The following is a 20,480-nucleotide window of genomic DNA, read 5'->3' on the forward strand; positions in this document are numbered from 1 at the left end:
CAATTTCAGGATAGCTCTTGAATCAAAAATGAATCATAACCATAAGCATTTTTATACTCGATTGTAGATCTGCAATAATATCGTAAAGCCGAAAATAGCACCGATTATTCACGGTATATAGACTTCTCAATATATTCAATAAGACAGACAGATCCTATCACTCAAACAATGAGGCTTTTCGAAGTCCCCACTGAAAAGCATCAACAGCAGACCTCTTCAACTCCGGAAATGCCGACCCCTAAATCCATCCTGGTGAAATGAGTTGAAAAGGCCATATTTATATCTGTCTCTTCAAATTTCCGTCCGAATAGATGGCGTTGAATATTATTCTCTATGGACGAAATGATTAATGGACACCTGGTTTTGTTTGACATTTCAATTTTACCTCGCTTTTTCTCAGCAGCTGAATTATTCAAAACTTCGCACAGACCAAGCGCAATATTTCGCATTTTCTGCGCCAAACGAACTGAGATGATACGTAAGATAGTGAAGTCGGCTGCGCCTCGTTGAAAGTTGCTGACTTTGAGTAATGGTGCATATGACAAACTCTATGGGTTCATTACAGCCCGAATATCTTTGAATTTGAGACGCTTCGCTGTTCTGAATAGTACACTATGTACAGTTTCATTTCGAGGTAGGAAAATGAAATAGAAAGGAATCCAAAGCTATGGAAATCGATGGATAAATATTAATTCTAATGCCAATGAAAACCGCCTAACTAATATGACGGAGATTAGATAGCAGTAGGTAGAATTTTGTGTTGGCTTTGGCTAGCATTCTTCATTTGTTGTCAATCATTTTTTCAAATTTTGACATAAAAAACACACTTTTTAGAACTGATTGAGGTCTTACTTTGTGTAACCAATTGCACAAATCTAACTTCTTATGGCCTCCTAGATATCCAGACCATAACCAAATCTTAGAACATAGATACATGTAATGGAAAATAAACATTCCAAAGACTGGAGTGAGACAGTTGCTTAGTGTCGCCAATCACAGACAGTTGACTCGGACATCATTGTCACATCAATTTTCAGTACGAATAAATAGGAAGTATGTAAACTTTTTATTATAACGCCACTGCCTTAGTGTCGCCCTAGACAGAGAAACATCGAATGTGTGTAGGTAATACAAGCAATTCATTCGAAGGACTGAATGTCCATTCCATATATCTATGTTCTAAGAACCAAATAAAATATTTCTTATGGGAAAGATTCAAGGATATGGTTTATGCTGAACACATCCAGTCAAGGGGCCCTTTGATGAACAGAATTATCAACTGTTACGATATATTAAGAAATAATGGCGATATATGATTCGGAAGGCTATAATCAATGTAAAAATAAGGAAATGTGTATAAGCAAATGGTTTTCATTTCGAATATCTCCCGAAATAACGTTGGCTAAATTTGTATATGAGGAATTCATTTGTTCCAAAGATATTAATATCTTTGATTCGTTCCCATTTTTATATTCATTATTCATTACTGCATTTCAGTGTTTTTCATTTGATTTTGTTTCACCACTAAATATGTTTATTTAAACTCCCGACTATCTAAATGATTTTTTACGCATACTTACACGTTTCATATTCAATCCTATGGTATATACATGGTCAGTCTTTGACTGAAAATCATTTTCGAAAAATTCGAACATACCTATTCCCGAAAATTTAGTAAATTGGATGAATGAAAATTAATAACAGTTTCTACAATGTTTTATGACAATTCCACACGCTGAAGAAGATCCCTAGAAATCATATAATAATATAGTATAGAATATATAGGATGAGTCTTTGACTCGTACAAATATTTTAACAGTAAATTCTTGAATCGATTCGGCTCGGTTTAAAAGATACAGGCTGTTGAAAAATCATAAAAAGTCTTATTTTTAGTCTCACAAGGGGTTTCATCGAATGAAATCAATTTCAGAATGTAGTTTTTCATTTATTCGGCGAATCTTTTTCGAACAGGAGATATCACCCAGCTTTTCCAGTTTTTACATTATTACAATTACGTACCATCAAAATACCAAAAATTCAAACTAAGTTGGACGCTATCTAATGAATATTTGAACGTTTTGTAAAATAAAAGTATTCTTCGTAATCTCTCGTATAATGCGCCGTTTTCGAGTAATTTGATGTTCAAAAATTAAAAAGCATTTGTGTATACTTTGGCTGAATACAACTCTGTTTAAAAGATCTACATATGTGTAGTATCAAAACTTTATCTAGTTATTCTGAAGGTATTTTTGGTTTTCTTGGGGTAGCACAGCTCATTATGAAAACTCAAAATGGCTTTATCTATTTATCTGGGCCGAATCTGAAAAAATGGTAGAGAGAATAAGTGTTTTTCAGACCTCAAGAATCTACTGTTAAAATATTTGTAGGAGTCAAAGACTCATCCTGTATATCACTCCTGTTTATTTATATGATCTCAATTTTTGCGAAAAAAAGTTCAAATATTCATGAAAAAATATTGTAGATGTGACAACTTTGAATGGTACAACGTATTCAAACTCAATTTAGGTACTTTCTAAAGTGCGAAATATTATTTGAAATTCGGAATACAAGTAATATTAATGAGTCCGGTCCTGGAATATTGAAATAATTGATATCTCTGTGACTCGATCTCAGCATGTGTTCCCTTCCAAGTTTCAATAAATTCCGTCTATAAGTTTGTCTTTGATGATCGTCTCAGTCTAAGTCTCAGTATTCCCATGAATTTCAAAAATCATACTGTAGCTTTCTTGGGAGAGCCAGAAATTAATTTTTATATCTAATCCGTACTCAGCTAGTCATTCTCTATCTCTGATAAGAGTATATTTGTCTTCCTGTTTATTTGTATCACACTTTATATATTGAGGCCTACGTGTCAAACATCCATTGGACATGGAGATCATTCATCTCCGAGTATACGTAATTTATTTCTGAAGAATTGATAAAAGCTGATTCTGGTCATCTTAAATCAGTAATCGTGATTTATTGGTAACGATTCTTCCGCGCGTTACCCAATGAAGCATCTCTAACAAAGATCAATTCTGCTGGGAAGTTGCATTAGTCTACGTTGATTTGAAGATGCCAGTTGCATCCTGGTTCCATCCGCTGGTATCTTTATGACCCCTACTTCCGAAACTAATTTAGATGGAGGCAGACTCCAATTTGATTCTTCCGCCTCCAAGCATACGGCCGGTTGTTTATTTCCTCCAAACAGATAGTTTCTTCCCCATCGTGTGACGGTAAAGTGCCCGAACGTCCTTACCATCAATTAAACTGAGATGTTTTCGAACCGCCTGCAATCGGGAAAAGTTTTCCGCTTCTTTACACCCACCGGAGAAACTTATTTGCTCTCGGGGGCGTTATTGGAAAGAAGTCGTTAGATACGAATATGATCGTTCCTCGAATTTCCGGCATTCAGTTGGAGTCTAGCTCTGCGAGAAATGTTTTTCACCAATTCTCACGAATTAGCGTTATGAAAAGTTTATTCCGATATCAACTTGGATAGGATGTATGAATTGATATAATGGTGCAGCTTAATCGTAAACTACCAAAATTCGAAACTTATCCCTATAATATCGTATAAGAGATGTGTGAGCCCTAGATGCTTACGGCCGTTTTCAATAAACTTATCTATCCTTCGTTTTAGTTACTGAAAATAGAAAAACCATCTGATTTCGTTTCTATGATCTATCTGTAGATATATTTTAGAATGGTTTCCAATCGTCAGGAAGTGAAACGATGGATAGATAAGTTCATTGAAAACGGCTGTTAGAGTAGTTATAGTTTCTACCATGATTAAACTTTTTTCCGAAAACTAACAATTCAATTCGTTTCAAAGGTATATTTTTCTTTGTCAAACATCAACTGACAACTTTCATCTTTTCCAAATATATCATGATCATATTCAAACAAATAGAATAATTGATCTAACTAATGATAAGCAAATAAAGATATAAAGAGGCCTCAGAGAACCACGAACATAACAGTGAACGCCTGTTTTGTAACCAGAATGCTAAATTACTGTTCCACGTAGACAGTTGGCACGTTAATTGATAAAAATTAATAAAACTTCCAATAATCAAGGGACTATATGCAGGAGCAGACTGCGAGAGGGAAGATAATAATGTCATAGTCGCTTGCTATTGCATACCATTCGTGGCGACTGATCGCCACAGCATTATTCGTTTCCACGCAGTGCTGTAGATGTTTCATATCACACTAGGGTAAAAGCTGACGTGAGTCTGAAGCTTCTCCCTTACGTTCTGTTTTTTGCAGACCTGTTTAGGATGTTGACCCAATGAATAATCCAAGTTTGTAACCTCGAGCGCCGAACACAACTTTATCAAAAATAGAAAAAACCGCGAATAAATCGTTGATTTTCAAATTTTGGCTATTGTAACCCTAAAGTACTAGTTTTTGAATAAACCTTTTCAAGACATTTTTAAAGTAGAGTAAGTTTGCGTATATATGAAAGCAGAACTGTCTATGTAGACCCAATAGTTTTCGAGATTGAGCCTTTCAATGTTCTCAATTTTTTTTCATATTTCGCATTCTTATGCAATTCTGTGGTTTTGAATGAATTTTGACCATGGTTATACTATCGAAGCCCTTCTATAATGGGATAAGCAGAGGTTAGCGTAAACGGGGTACCGTACAATTTGGTGTATGATACAAGAGTATAGAGAAAAACCTCAGTAAAAAAACCCTTTCTCCCGGCAGTGTAGTTGACTGTAAGAAATGAAATTGTTCACGAAAAAAGCTGAAATATTTTATATTCAAGGGCATCTCGCACTGCAAAAATTGATCCTTTCTTCAACAAAAAGGAAAATTCAGAGTGTCTTCTCCAAGATACTAGAAATTTTCATCTTAAACAAAAGCAGAAAAAGGTAAAATAATAAAATTAGATTCAATATGTCAGCTTGACCTAAAATTGACAACCAAATTGAAAAAAGATTCGGAAACTGCATGTTTAGCCCTAAAACCATCTTGAAATTTATAAATCGGACAATGATTAACCAAGTAGGTTACTACCAATTTAATAATCTTACAGCGTTGCCAACTATAATAATCCCTTAGCCTAAGTTTTCATTAAGCGAAAGTTTAGTCTACTTCAAAAACATCACAAAAAGGTTGTTTTAAAAACCAGTATAGATGGTTATAATTCTTCATTAGGCCAACATCATGAATAAGTCTGCCAAACAATCAGAACTACCGGATTTAACCTATACCACCCCATACTTTCAGGCGACAAAATTGCTGTATTAATATCAGTTTTTTTAATTTTTCACTGAATGTACATTCAGATGTATCTTCAGAATACTGTCTAATCACACCAGAAATTTTTGTCTAATCACACCAGAAGTTTTTGTGTACAACTACAAAAAATAATTGCCATAAAAAAATCATAATCAAATACGATAGAAGAAAACTCATGAAGACCTTCAAACGTATGATAAGCTTTTAGGAGTACCTACCACACGCTCTCATCAATTTTTTGAGGCAAATACAACATTTTTCATTCAAAGTCTTAGTTATAGACCTTTAATTAACTCAATAATTTAAATATGCATAATATACCTCATCTCCTAGACAACTAACTACAATTTGATTGTTAGATTGTTATTGTCTAAAATCACTCACAACAGTCGGTTCCTGAAATTTTTTTTTTCTCATTTCCACGTATTTTGTTCCTCCTCAATACAGGTGAATTAGACGTCTGTAAGAAACTTCAGACCAACAAATCCTATCAATATATCGTTCAAAGAATAAGGGCAAATTCACCATGCTAATACCCCTATAGAGCCTTTTCGAGATATGCTTGTGAAATATCTTGAGACGCGTAAAGAATAAAAAAAGAATTTCAACTATTCGAATTACCACAAAGCTAACAGACGAAATTTTTCTTCGAAAATCTGAGCTATTTTAAGACATACCTACTAACTGTCTTAGTTTTCTTTAAGTTAATAAATAATAAAAGCCTATTTTATAAAAACCTCAGTTTTTTTGGAGTTTTGAATAAATTGGAAGAAATGATTGAATTAGGTCAAGAAATAGCTTGTGAAATAAAATTGCTAATTCCAGTTTTAAATCGTGGCTCTCCGAAACTTTCCTTATTCTACCCTTTGCGAGCATTTCCAAATTAAAATTACTTCAAGAATTTCAATTGAGTACTGAAGCAATAATAAGAACCGATGGATTGTGAGAAATCTAAAAATTGGGATTGATCTTAGGTTATCAAAAGAATGTCGAACATTGTGTGCACATTTGGACGAGAAATATTTTTACTTTTTCAAAAAAGGTCCACTCCTTTATTGGATTGGTTTCATGGAAGTAGTTTATTCGTCCAATTTATCAAAAAGACTTCGGCTAGTAGAGGACTTCCGAAAAACTTAATTGATTCCCGATGGTTTGATCGAGTTGAGCGAAGTTTTATTGCGTCAATTCGACAGAGTTGAAGAACGAACCGGCCATAAAGTTCCAGGTTTAAGCGTCGATTCTTCCTGTTCAACTAACCGACCAGCGGTGCAGATATTTCGAATTTCACCCTCAAGTTCGACAAGGAAATGTCTCCCTGACTTCGCTTAGTTGCAACTGTATTGGTTTCTTCATTGAAACTATCAAGATCGCATTCAGCGAACCGGAGGGATTGATCTGATTTCGCGATTTCTTTCAGCTATTTCGCTGTTTGGCATTTGGAGCTTGCACAATTCAGGAAGGATGCCGTTTATGCAGATCTGCGAATTGCAAAGACGAGGAGGTATTAAATTCCTATTTCGGAGTGAATATGTGAGCCCATACCGAATTTATGGTGCATTCTTTCTTCTTTCGCAACAATAGCAGAGCTGGCAAGAAGTTGTCCGATATCACGATACATCCGGACTATTTGTGCCATGATAATAGACGGATGTATTCATCCGTTTTTTGTAGCACAAATGCTCGTAGGCTCTCAAAAACTAATCCAAGATTGCTGATTTTTTTGGCAGTACGGGAATCGTGCGTAAAGAACTGGTACTTGCAAGACTAATTGCCAACTAGGTGATTCATAATAGTTATTTTCCTATCAAGTGCGGAAAGTGATACTTGCCCGCACGAAACTGCCGTTGCCCGAACGATGCGAAGCAGAGTTCGGGTAAGCAGTTGAGTTAGGAACAATATTTTTTCTACAAGTGCTTGAAATATATAAATACATATATCCATTTCACGAAACAGATCATATCTCATTTGATTAATTCATATATAATGACAAACGTAATTCTGTATGTCGTAACCATTGGTTTCTCATCGTTGACGTTCGGTGCATAGAGACATGATAGAATTTAATTTACTCTATAATATTTGCGTGCGGGAAAAACCCCTGCTAATCAGCAGGCGTTTTTCCCGCACCTTTTGGGAAAGTGACTCTTTGCAACTTGAAATGCGTGCGGGAAAAAGGTTGAACGCGCACGCTTGTAGAAAAAGATTTTTTTGAAAGTTGAAAGAGAAGGGGTCACTCTGCGACGCATCCTGACACGTGGCCCTTCTCACATCAAAACAGGATTGCTCCGAATTTCAGACCGTTTGTTATACTTCTTTTTCCCTGCATCGACATTTTCAATTTCCTTATAGAGAGTGTCCGCGCCATGGGGCAGCGGTCTAAGTCTATTAACTATACAAATAAAAGTTTCAAATAAAACTTTGCTCTTTTTAAGTACAGCATCTCCTAAAATTATTTAGAACTATACAAAGTGTTTCGTTTCTTCTGCACTGCTATTAACTTCTTTATTTCAAACTAGCTGACCCGGCAAACCTAGTTTTGCCATTTAAATTATTTCTAGGGTAGATAATAATAACTAACTCATCGTGATTGCTCGATTGGTCGTAAGAAAAAGGAATGCCTTTTTTTCTGTTCTGTACAATTTTTTTTGGGAATATTTTGTTATATAAACCTTGCCCTAACAATAATAAACACAACAAAAAAAGAATTGTCCAATTTGGTGCGATCGTTTGAACAATAAAGCATTTTGAAGTAAACCATAGATCCTATTTTATTAATATAGATATTCATATTTTTACATTTTTGAATTCCTTGTTAAATTTGAATATGAGTTTGATAACACGACTATGTCTGAATTCTCAACGGTTTTCGAGAAATTTGACTTTTTATTAATATTTTGACAATTTGAGGTATTTACATAAAGGACCATAGCTCCGTCCCTATTCTATGTAATTCATTCAAATTTGGACTAGACAATAAATGTTACACTGAAAATTTTCTCTGTAACCAACCATATTATGTACAGGAAAACGCAGATCCATCATCTAAACAGAAATTCATCAAAATCTTCATTTTTTGAAATGTCTTATTCTGTTCATTATTTAAACATTTTTTATTCGCTTTTAGTTGAAAAAAAAATGGATTGCCATTTAAAAAAGTGAAGATTTTGATGAATTTCTCTTTTGATAATGAATCTACCTTTTCGGGGACCATGATATGGTTATTTACAAAAAAAAAATTTAGTGTATCATTTATTGTCTAATCCAAATTTGAATCAATTACATAGAATAGGGACGAAGCTAAAGTCGTTTATGTAAGTACCTCAAACTGTCAAAGTATTGATAAAAAGTCAAATTTCTCGAAAACCGTTGAGAATTCAGACATAGCGTTGTGCTATCAAACTCATATTCAAATTTAACTATTCAAAAACGTAAAAATATATAGGGCGTTCCATTTAAAATAACGAAGTTGATAGCTGCGCGGAAGGAACGAAACACTTTGTATAGTTCTAAATAATTTTAGAAGATCCTCTACTTAAAAAGAGGAAAGTTTTATTTGAAACTCTTTTTTGTAAAGTTAATAGAATTAGAGTAATCTACCGCTGCCCCATGGCGCAGACATCCTGTAGTGCAGGGATAGTGTGCTGGGATTTCGTAACACTAGTAACGGGATGTCAAAACAAATATACGAATACGACAGTTGTAAGAAAGTTGTTTTTTCCCTTTTCTTAACTGAGAAAGTAATAAAAATATCTGAATGAGTGCCTCAACAAACTGGGTATATGTCACCTTTCCCAGATATCTAATAGATAAGAATGAATCTTCACCAAATTATAAATGATTTAAAGTTAAAAAATAATAAATGTTCCTAAGTGGGGACAAACTCACGAGCATAATTCGAAAGAAAATTACAAGAAAATGAATTGAAGCCACCAAAAAAAGCAAATGGAACTATTAGTCAAGAAGGTGAAAAAGTAACGAAACCTAGTGTTGAATGAATCTGTAAAAGAAATTTCCACGAAACTTCAAATCGATATCGGTCTACTATCACCTATTGGAAAACTAGTGGACATAATAATAGCCAAAAGGCTTATAGAAGAAACTAAATACCTAAATTACGAACCTTTAGAGCTATTTGTGCTCAGAACAATAATTATCGAGGCTAACAGAACACACAACAGAAGGATAAGTAGGTAAGCAATAGGAATAGGCCTGGTACCTATTAGGTATAAGAGGGGTTGGAAAGGCACCCGGCAGTGTATGGCATGTGGGATTGATAAACAAAATGTGAAGGGCAAGAAACGACGAATGCTGATCCACAAGTTATCTGAATCATCAGGAGTACCTACCCTAAAGGTCAGTACTCTGTCCCACTTAAAAATATTTATATCCATGACATGTACTAAAGAATACATGTAATCACTTACATTACACGAAAATGACACAGGAATAACAGTCCAACATGGCATTATAGAAGGTATACGATGAAGATTACAGGAAGCTGGCGATGAAATAAAAGACTGGTGGATTAAGTGGATAATCAAACCTAAAAAAGGGACGCCAAACGATATTATCCCAAAAGAGAAAACTGAAAGATAATACCAATCAATAAATTGATACAGAAGAAGTGGAGTAGAAATCTAGGGATCACAACAAAGGACTGACTTGGAAGAGCCATATAAAGCAAGCACTTGACAAAACGAAAGAGGCGAAATCAGTCAATCAGATGAATGAACTAGAGAAATCGAAGAAAGACGAAAGAATTTTATGCATCGATACACAAAGTGAATTTAATAATATGCAACATTCCTTTGAATATGTAGTTTCGTACGTTTCTTTTCAATGCGGAAACGGTGAAGGAAAATCATGAAATTACATCAGCATCTTTATGTATCTCAAGCAAGGACCTATTCATCACACAGAGGATGCGTACAACAATCCCAACTCCAACAAATTCCGATGCTTTCTTACTATTTCGACATCTATTGTGGTTTCGTCCCAACATGTGACCCCATTATTTCTCATATCATCAAATTTGCATGGTCCCTTCTCCTTTTTCTCGGTTACTTCCTATTCTTGATGAAACAGCAAGGATTGGGGTCGTCCGGTAGTTTCGAAAGTAATAATTTCGGACTTTTCGTGACTGATGATGCGGAGAAACCCTTCCTTCTTCAGATGACTCATTTGAAGGAGTTCATATGAATATTTATGCTGTGAAGATAAGGGCTAGGAATATGGGAATATAGGTTCAAGAATTTGAATAGGCTAGTACAGCACTACGAGATTGAGCACATAAACGCAATGAATAATAAAATTCCTTTAGCCTTTTGAAACTGTCTGACAGAAGCAACTGTATTCGGTCTGAATAAAAATGATGAGAAGATTATTCGCACGTCATATGCCATAGATATGGCGTAAACTTTCAACCTTATGGTCGTATACAAGAATTGCCAGTTTCAAGAAGTTCTCTCCATGTACAACACTGCTCGACAATGGGGAAATCTCAATCTCAATTTGGGTTTTCACAGCATATGCAAGTTTAAAATGAATAATTATGAGTTTCATTCATGAATTTTTTGAATGCTCAGCGGGAAATATTCAAAATAATTCTTTAAATATGAGGTATAAAATTTAAATCGCTTCGTTTCTAGTTTACGATTTGGCAAAAGCGCCTACTAGAAAATAAAAAAAACAAAGGCTTGTTTATAAAATAACAGCTGTTGATTTACAGCCCTTATAAGGCGCATACTCACTGGCGAGCCTCAACAGCAACCGGACATAAAAATCCCATAAAATTCCTTCCTCGTTCGTCGCAGACTTCATGGACAGCCATCTTTGTCTGTCTCATGAAGATGTATGTTATAAGTGTATTTGTTGTCCTTTATTATCAAAGCATATTTCCGTCGATGTTGCCAACTTGTGCAAGAGAAACGAAACGCTTTAAATTTTAAATATCCATTTTTATTTTTCATTTTTGTACTTTTTTTTGGAAAACGGTTGAAATGGTTATTTCAAAATGTGACGTTTCAAAGATATTTCATAAAAAATACATCACTTTCGTCAGAAGGAAAATTCCCGATTGATAGGAATCACTGACCTTCAATTTATTTCAAGAATATTTGATTCAAGACGTTTATTTTGAACGGATACCATGGTAAAAGAGTATGTTTATTTGTAATTTTCTTTTGATATTGGATTTAAATGGCCGATACTTGATGAAAATCCATAATTGAACTTAAAAACAGTTTATACGATTTTCACTAAATGAGTTTTTAAACAACGACCCGTGTTTCACTGTCACAATAAGATCTTCAGGTGGGTGAAGGCAATCTGAAATTTTCGGTACCGAACGAAATGTATGAACCAGCATTTGACTCTACTCCTAGGAATCTGGAGGGCATAAGGAAAGTTTCCAGAATACTAGGAGCAATTTTGGGGCAGGTAGAAATCGGACTAGTAATGGAAATTTCCACAAACGTGCAGAGCAATTACTATCATTTATCCTCAGATTTCAACGAAGTTCTTTACTTTTTTCTTTTTTAGCATTCAAGTTTTATAGTTTTGTTTTTAAATTTTTTGCTTTGGTTTCGTTTATTATATGTTAGCGACTAAACTAACGAAAACGAAAATACTACTAGTTGAACACAAATATTCAAAATGCATTCATTAATGGGGAGTTATTGAGGTCAATCTGAATCTGGTCGTTGAGTAAATCCGGAGATAACTTACATTTATTGTTTTCCAAACTTTCTGAAAGATTCAGTTTCTGACTTTTATTTCCTTTTATGTAAAATTTCGAAGTCTTCGTTGAAGTTGTGCTTTGCATTGATGCTCAGTAAACATAGAATTTCCGGTGCCTTCGATGAAACAGTTTCTATGTTCTAATATATCTTTCTGACATTTTCTACCATTTTGACCTATATAAAACGATGAACAAATACTACAAGTAAACTTCACATTTATCCACCTTATTCGTTTGATCTTCATTATTCTTTATGCATTTACCTAGAGTATTTTTCGTTTCAGAAGCTTATTTGATACCTTCCGATTTCAAAAAGTTTTTTTCGCAAGCATCCTGTCTATTAATTCCGCATTATAACCGTTATTCACTGCAATCTGTTTTATTATAATATGTTTCATTTTTTGGTGAAATTACTTTTTGAAAGAGGAATATTTACTTATCTATGAATCATACTATTATAGCCCTATTTTCTATGAGTACTAATGTGTTTTTGTGAATAATAATGAGTTTTTAGGAATATATCAAAGTAGATTTTAAAACGGAAAATACTTTATACATAAAAAATAATAAAGATCAAATGAATAAGGCAGATAAATGGGGAGACTATAAACTAACTAGTAGTGATTGTTCATTGTTTTATATAGGTCAAACTGGTAGAAAATTGAAAAGAATATTAGAACATAGGAATGGTTTCACCCAATTGATTATATTATTGTGATAACTGATAATAAAACACGTGTAGTGGTGTAGTAGTTTACAAACTCTGAAAAATAAAATCGCATAATCTATTTTAAGTTCAATTTTCTTTCTCTTAGAAGACAATGAAGGAATGAAAAATTCCATACAAAAAAATTTTAATTGAAAATATGCATGTGGAATTTTAGGTTTGAGTGTTAGAAAACAAATAAAGTCTCTTCCTTCGAGGCATGCTTCTGCTGAGACGATTTATGAAATTTTGGGATAAATTGGTCCGAATGTCCATCATAGCCTTAGAAAGCTGCCCCAGATTATAAATCGGTTATTCTAGGGAGGGCAGCTGTCTAGACATCTCTGCCCAGACATGCTCGATGCAATTTATGTCTGGAAACCGAGCTGGCCACTCCTTTCAATATCATGAGCTACCTGCTCTTCATTAACCAGGCGACTACGCTGAAGACTGACATTTTCGTCGAATGAAAGGAATTTTCACCACTCACTGCTTCAAGCGGAATGAGTAATTGGTTCAATTATCATACCGTGATATGATATATTATTCAGTGAACAATATATTAATTTCAATACTGCAAAATCATTCTCAGAATACTACTCACCTATGAATCTTTATAAAATATTGAATTACCCAACGGACGTGACCCGAAAAATTATTAGTAATGAGATATTCAAGTAATTGTGTATATTGGAACTCTCCATGTTTACCTTGTCGGCTGAGGAAATGAATTTACAGACCCATCTACCAACTTGCTCATTTATTCACTATACTCCGCATTTCTCTGGTGAGCGGAATATCAGTAATTTCATCAAGTGTTGTGAATTACCGGGCTTAACTTTTCGAAAGAGCTCCAGCAAATCGTATTAAAAAAAATTATGTGTGCTTTCCTAAAATTAATTGAATTTTATAGAACCTGTAGTGTGTAGAGTGTTGGCACACTCAAATGAAATGTCTCCTCTTTTTATTATGAAAAATAATAAATTTATTCCGCTGGAGTGAACTGCTAAAACGAACGCAATTGGGAAAATAAAGACCATCAGTCTGATTGCCAGTACGATTTACATTTCAGTACAATTTACATTTTTGTAAGAGAAAATAGTTATGTTTCATTTCATTGTAATCATTTTTATTTCCAATGAATTTTTTGAGGCGAATAAACTGTTGAATCGGAGGACACAGAAATGTGAGCCTAAATTCTCGAAATATTCAATTAACTTCTTATACATATCTGTAGCTTAACGTTTTTTATAATACATAATACAGTCCGCGATTTCTACAAATTTTCCACTAGGGTAATGAATAAGTCTTACACGGGAATTATGAAACTTTTCTTGATATTATAAATAGTCAGACACAAGAGGGAGTTCATCCTGTGGTCTTAAATTTGTTTACATTTGCCTTTCGCAAAAGATTAACAAATATCAATTATTTAGCTTCAGAGTTTCCAGGGTCAAGAGTGTACCTATACACCAATAATGGCCAGAATCAAAAAACAAATTTCAGAGTGGTTCTGATAGCTTCATGGAGTGAAGTCCAAAATATCGTTCAATCAGTGTTTAAAAAAATGCATGTCAATCAAGAATACTCACTTCTACGCTGGAAAACAGTGGAACAACACCTCTATCTTGAGCGAATACAGTGAGCCAATAGTGCGTTTTCGTTTCCACGTCCAATACGGCCAATGTCTTGATGTTCCCTGCAAATAAGATAATAATGTGATTTATTTTATTTATATTCCATTTTGGACATTGTTGAGATTCAATTGATTCAAAGTTGGGATTGACCACAAACAATGAATTAAATTAGTAATTCCAACGTGGGGAAATGCCAAATTCACAGTAAACCTTCACGAAGTGAATCTACAATTCTAAATATAGAATAATATTATCAATTATTCCACTGCGCAAATTAAGGGTTTCTTCACTGACAATCGGTTAAATTATATGAAAACATAACATCCACACTTTCGTATAACAACGGTCGTATACTCTTCAAGCTGAATGATATAAACATGAAATCTAGCTCAAAGATTTAATTGTTATATGGATCTAATAATTATTCATGGTGTTTCAAAATTCAGTGCATTAAATTTAATAGTATGTTCCTTGAATAATATTTAGGCAAAAAATTCTTATAATTATGGTTTCGCAAACACTTACTTACAGAGCTACAGGTGTCTAAAGTGCCATGCCAAATAACAATGAAACCATTTTCCCCTCATCTCCCCAGGAGATTTCTGACGAGAGCAACTATTATATTCCAAAAATCAAAATGAATTCCTTGTTTCATTTAAAAGCTTTTTGGACCCATGACATTGTACGTACCAATATCTCTTACCATTTTCGAGAAAATCTCTGCTGAACTAAAGGCTCATTTTCGATATAGAAAAAACTATACACCCTGTAGCTCCATAGCTGAGCGTTTGCTGACCTTTACTTACATAAACTTTTAGCCTTCAATTCATATCCATAAATTATTGCAATGAATTTTGAAACACCCTGTACAGTGAATATGCGAGTGTATTACTCCTCCAATTATTAATAGTGGTTTACTCCTTGTGAGGGGAGGAGGTTCAGCCATTAATTTTTGTCCAAGGGGGTTTACCTAGTTTCTTCACCGACCCAACTTTATAGGGGTGAGTTTATGGAGCAGAGTGGAAACCCAAATCACCCTCAGAATTGCACTCACTCTAAGGGTGGTCCTGTGAGGGAATGATGTACATGTTTTGAAATCGGAACATTTACATTCACAGGATACAGTAAACACACTGTTCTCTTTTAAAATAAAAATTTAACTTCGTTAAGGGACCAGCAAGAGAATAAAGGTAGAGCAGGTGTTAAAAACTGCAATTGGTGTTTTAACACATACAAAAATGAACAAAGCTTGACCTGAATTAGTGAACTTCTGCAAGCTTGTCCAAATTCTTAACTGGTCATGACCACCTTAATTTTCAATGGATTAAAATAATTATAGACTCAAATTTGGCACAAAGTTTTCAAGATATGATGACTCATTCTGACGCAATGAAAATTTGATAAGTAACCTCTCAGAATAAAAACTAGTTATACTGGGTGTAAATGAATAGATTTGAAGAAGTTGTGTGGATTCTTCACATAATTATTTTCGAGCAATGACACTGACACTGAAGATGTCATCTTCAGACAAACTTCTGAAAAGAAGTTTAATTTTTTGTTTAGAATCCAAAAAACTGACCGAAATGAAATTGCAGATATAATATGAGAAGGAGAAGGCAAAAAAAACATTTTCGTGATGTTTTCTTGAAATTACAAGAAACTCCTTCCCTTTATTATTTAGAATGAATAAAGCAAATTCTTGCTGATGATAACGGTTTTAATAAAAAAAAGATTTATCAACGGGCATGCGTAAGTCGTATAGACTGAAATTAACCTCGAACTGAAATTTACCTAGTACGCGCTCTGGAATGTTTGCTCAATTTCATTTCTGTCCGTTTACTGTTTTCTGCGGGAAAAAATTATCAATTGCTTTTCAGGTGCCATCTTTAGAGGCTGCTGAAAAAAAATTATATGAAGGACTCAAATTCTTTTTTGACGAGGAATCGCCCTCAAATTCTTTCACAACTATTCATTTTTATATGAAGAAATTGCAGAAGTGATTTTCATTGCTGATGAGCAAAGGATGGTAATATTTGGGAGCACTCTAAAAAAATTTCCACAATTTCCATCTTGAAAGTTTTCGAAATATAATTCGATTTTAGTGCAGTTTGTCCTCCATAAAAAATATCTTTCAAATGGTTTTTGCCACACGAACATAACTCAGTGAATTTCTGAAAAAAACAAATAATATTTTCTCCTCTGCTGAAAACCTTTAGATGCCACAACCTTTGAACATTTCATTTTTACCCACTACTCATCACGAAGGCGACACAGAGAATTAATTAAATGTTCCACGTCTTGGGAAATGGCGACCTAGCCCTATTCACATATTCTGTGTGCTACGTGTAGAATGAATAAAATATATGAAATCATTTTCGATATGCAGTTGAAACCCGGTTTGCGTGCTCCATGTAATTGCATTCTTTAATTAGAAAACCAGTGCTCTTCCAGAGCAGTCGTGATAGTTTCGATCTATAACTTTCATGTATGGAACTATTACTGATTCATTAACAAGAAGACAGACTGATTGAAACTGATTGAAATCAATAAAATATCTTTGAAATTGAACGGAAAACAATGAAATTGTTCCACCTACAAGTCTCCAACTGATGGTTCATTAAAAATGATATACTTATAATATAAACTTTTCACTAGTACAAACTATTCACATTGTTGATTGTTGTCTGAACTATACTGACAGTGGTGTCCTCTCTTGAAGGGAATCATTTCGAACAAAGGCAGCCAGATTCAAATATAACCCAAAAAATTTACTTTCCATCAAACAATATACAACCTTTCATTCTTGATTTGAAATTTAGAATTCATGGTCCAACCGCAAATTTGATGCCATCCTAGCGATCTGACGAGATAATTCATTAAAATCATTCTGCGGGAATTTACCTGGAATTAAATCTACAAAAAAAAAATAACCAGAAAATGCATATCAAAATATGTAGCCCATATCTAAATAAGTTCATAGTCCAATCAATTATTAGGAACGTAATTATGTAAAAAGTATAATTATGTTAGTCTATCCAATATATCAATAAGTCAGAAAACTAGACTCATCCCAGTAAAATTGCCAATTTTCAATAAGGGTAGTAATATTTGAGAGATGCAGAAGTAGGTCGACAGGAAATTCCAAAATCTCAAATGCCTACCTAATATACTCCTCAATTGAAAAAGAAAATCAGATAAAAACCAATCAGTTCAAAATAATATTGCAAGGAACATTACATTCAACTTCAGAAAAGCATAACTTGCATAAAATCTATTTTCAAATAGTTATTTATACTACAAGTGAGTTAAATGAATGTTTATGAATATGAATAACTCACGTGTTGTATGCAACATTTTATTCCATTTTGATTAGGATTCAAACGTTACTCTTTCCAGAGATTTACTAATTTCTGAAATGAAATGAGAGGCGTCGGATTGATTGACTGTTGCTAGGGCATTATTCAATCCACAGCAGCAATAGCAATATGACGTTTACCCGTTCATATTCATGTTATATATTTCATTTGTGAGTTAAAAAAATTTATTTCACTGAATGGATAAACGTCAGCTTACCCTTGTATCGGTTGAATAATGTCGCCTTTAAACATAAAAATGGACTAAAATTATTTTATAGGAGGACCAACCTATATCTTGTTTCATCATTCATGCAAATAAGAACTGATAGTTTGGGACCACTATCTATAACAGACCCATTACCTTTAGTTTACCCTTACCTCCTGCAACAATTGCAAATTTTGAAAATGGATTAATAAATCTCAGACCATCCGGTAACCAGGTTTGTCCTAGAAATCAGTGCGAAAAGCTCAAATTTAAAGCTCGCAATGATACCGAGCTTGGAAGATTGAATGAAAGAGGTGGAACATAAAAAGACCATATTTCTGCAAGTTCACGATCTGAAGTCATGAAACTAGAATTGTGTATTCCACCATTCCACCAATGTAATCAGCATCTATTTGGGTCAATTAGTTTACGACTAATAAAATCTCGTCTTTCTCATTACGGTTACTATTGAGATTACTTTCGCCAACAAATGATCTATTTTGAGCTGTCGAACATCTAATGAGAAAAAGAAAGATAGGAAGAATCGATCGGTGAAGAGATTTGCTCCGGTCCGTGTCTTGATCAGACTGCCTGGAATTTCTTGAATTTTCATTCTGAATGTGTAAAATATCAAATTTAAGCGAAATGGAAAATCTGGGATATCCTTAATATCCGATTCACACAGCAGCAAAGGAAATATCTTAGAATCTGACATACAGAATAAGGGATGAACGATCTGAATAGCTCCTAATGATATTTCCTCCTACTCAAATCAAGCCTACAACATCGTTTCTGTGCCCGATTTGGTAAACGCTATCATTCATCTTCTTCAAAAACTCACATGAAGAGCTACGATTTGACAAATTCCCACCGGTTTCTTTCAAATAACATCGTTAGACCTGTATGAAAGAGACCTCAATGATGGATTCTCTGAAGTGAAGGATGTTTGATTATGGCATGTCCTTCTGACAGAAATATGGGAATCGTATTTCATGAGTGAAATAAGGCAAAGGATTTCAGGACACTTCATCAATATGATGTTTCTCCTTTCGTATCAGGAGAAAATGTAGGGCGAGAAACTGAATTCAACCACTTTTTCCTCCATATACAAGGTGAATCTTTTACTTCTGAACCAAATTTTTCGGTTGTAGGTTTCATACCTACTTTTTGAAATATTGTATTCTTGATACAATGTACACATATAATTTCTGTGAGATCTAATGATTTTAACCTTGGAACATGAGTTATAGTTTATAGTTTGATAAGGGGGTTACATTTGACTCCGACCTTTTGGTTTATTGTGCCCTCTGAAAGATTCCTCTAAAGTGTTTCTCTTTAGGTTTATTCCTTCTCAAGAAACTTTTTCTTATAGATGCATTATCCAACACCTAAGAAAGGCTCTGAGCCAGTAAGTGGCATTTGTTATCCCTTTCTGGCCAGTGTGTTAGGTTTATCGATTCCTTTGATTAGAGAGTGACCTGCAACCAAGACACCTTGTTGTTCTTGATAATTTCATTGAAACATACATTGGGCATTAGAAGACGTATACAAGCAAAACAATGATAAAAATAACCTATTTGGAAAAAGTTTTTCACTAAACAAACATAAAAACCACCAAAACCTAATCCAACAGAGATGAAACTAACATAATTATGTAGGCTCTTTCAACGTCGTCGGTTGAATTTAATAAGATAAAGCCGCAGATTTCAAATATATCTGTGTTCCAAAAATAGTAAAAATTTCGAAGAAGATAAAAAGGACCTTCTCAAGTAAACCAATACACATTAAAGATAATATTTGGGTATAAATGAAAATATTTCATTCAGGATTTGATGGATGAAATTTTGGAATCTGAAATAATTATTTTCCTAGAAAGTGCGGGAAGTGATACATTCCTGCACGGAACTGATGTTGAACGAACTGCAAGAAGCGGAGTCCAGGCAAGAAGTGGTAGCGGAATATTTCAACAATTCAATATTTGTTCAATGAAACGTTGCTATTTTAGCAGGATTTATTGGGCTTTTTCCTTCGACGACTATTACGATTCAAAGATTCGAGTTGCACCAATTAGTTCTTCCATACTTTTCCAATTCCACTGAATTGGAAAAGTTGCACTCAACATAATTCATCACAATACGAACAAACGGAATAACGAAAAAATTCTCGTTACCCGAAGCGAAAGGCTTTGTGCACAAAAACAAACATTCTAGAATATCTTAGCAAAAGGGTCGCCTAATTTATGCGTTCCCTACAAAAGACTTCTTTGATAGTTATGTTGAACACAGAAAACGTTTAAATCATTCACGATTCGAATACACTGGCGGCTCAGTTCTAGTAAATTACTTACTTGTTCCACTAGATAAATTCGGAGGGTTTATGTGGAAATTAACCTATTTGGTGCTGGCAAATAGTGAGATGCCTTGGCTGTGGTATATCTGCTTTCTATTAGTTAGGGAAGCAGTTCAATAATGAGGTTTCGGTTGATTTAATCCTCATTGGATTTGCATCTTCAGTTGCATTCGAAAAAAAAATTAAATAGTCTGATTTCATCCTGACGAATATTGATATCAGAATAGATATCTAG

The 20,480-nt window shown here is 34.1% G+C and overlaps 1 protein-coding gene across 8 annotated transcripts in view; it reads right to left on the reverse strand.

The window, feature by feature from the left end:
* Positions 1–20,480, reverse strand: part of LOC123315147 (fat-like cadherin-related tumor suppressor homolog) — a 526,180-nt gene that overhangs the window by 121,559 nt on the left and 384,141 nt on the right. For all 8 annotated transcript variants that reach the window (XM_044900731.1, XM_044900730.1, XM_044900729.1 and 5 more), the window contains one exon: positions 14,291–14,397. In XM_044900731.1, coding sequence (XP_044756666.1) covers positions 14,291–14,397 — 107 coding nt within the window. The remainder of the gene's footprint in view (positions 1–14,290; positions 14,398–20,480) is intronic.

This window comes from Coccinella septempunctata, chromosome 6 (assembly GCF_907165205.1).
Source record: "Coccinella septempunctata chromosome 6, icCocSept1.1, whole genome shotgun sequence".
Classification (NCBI taxonomy): domain Eukaryota; kingdom Metazoa; phylum Arthropoda; class Insecta; order Coleoptera; family Coccinellidae; genus Coccinella; species Coccinella septempunctata.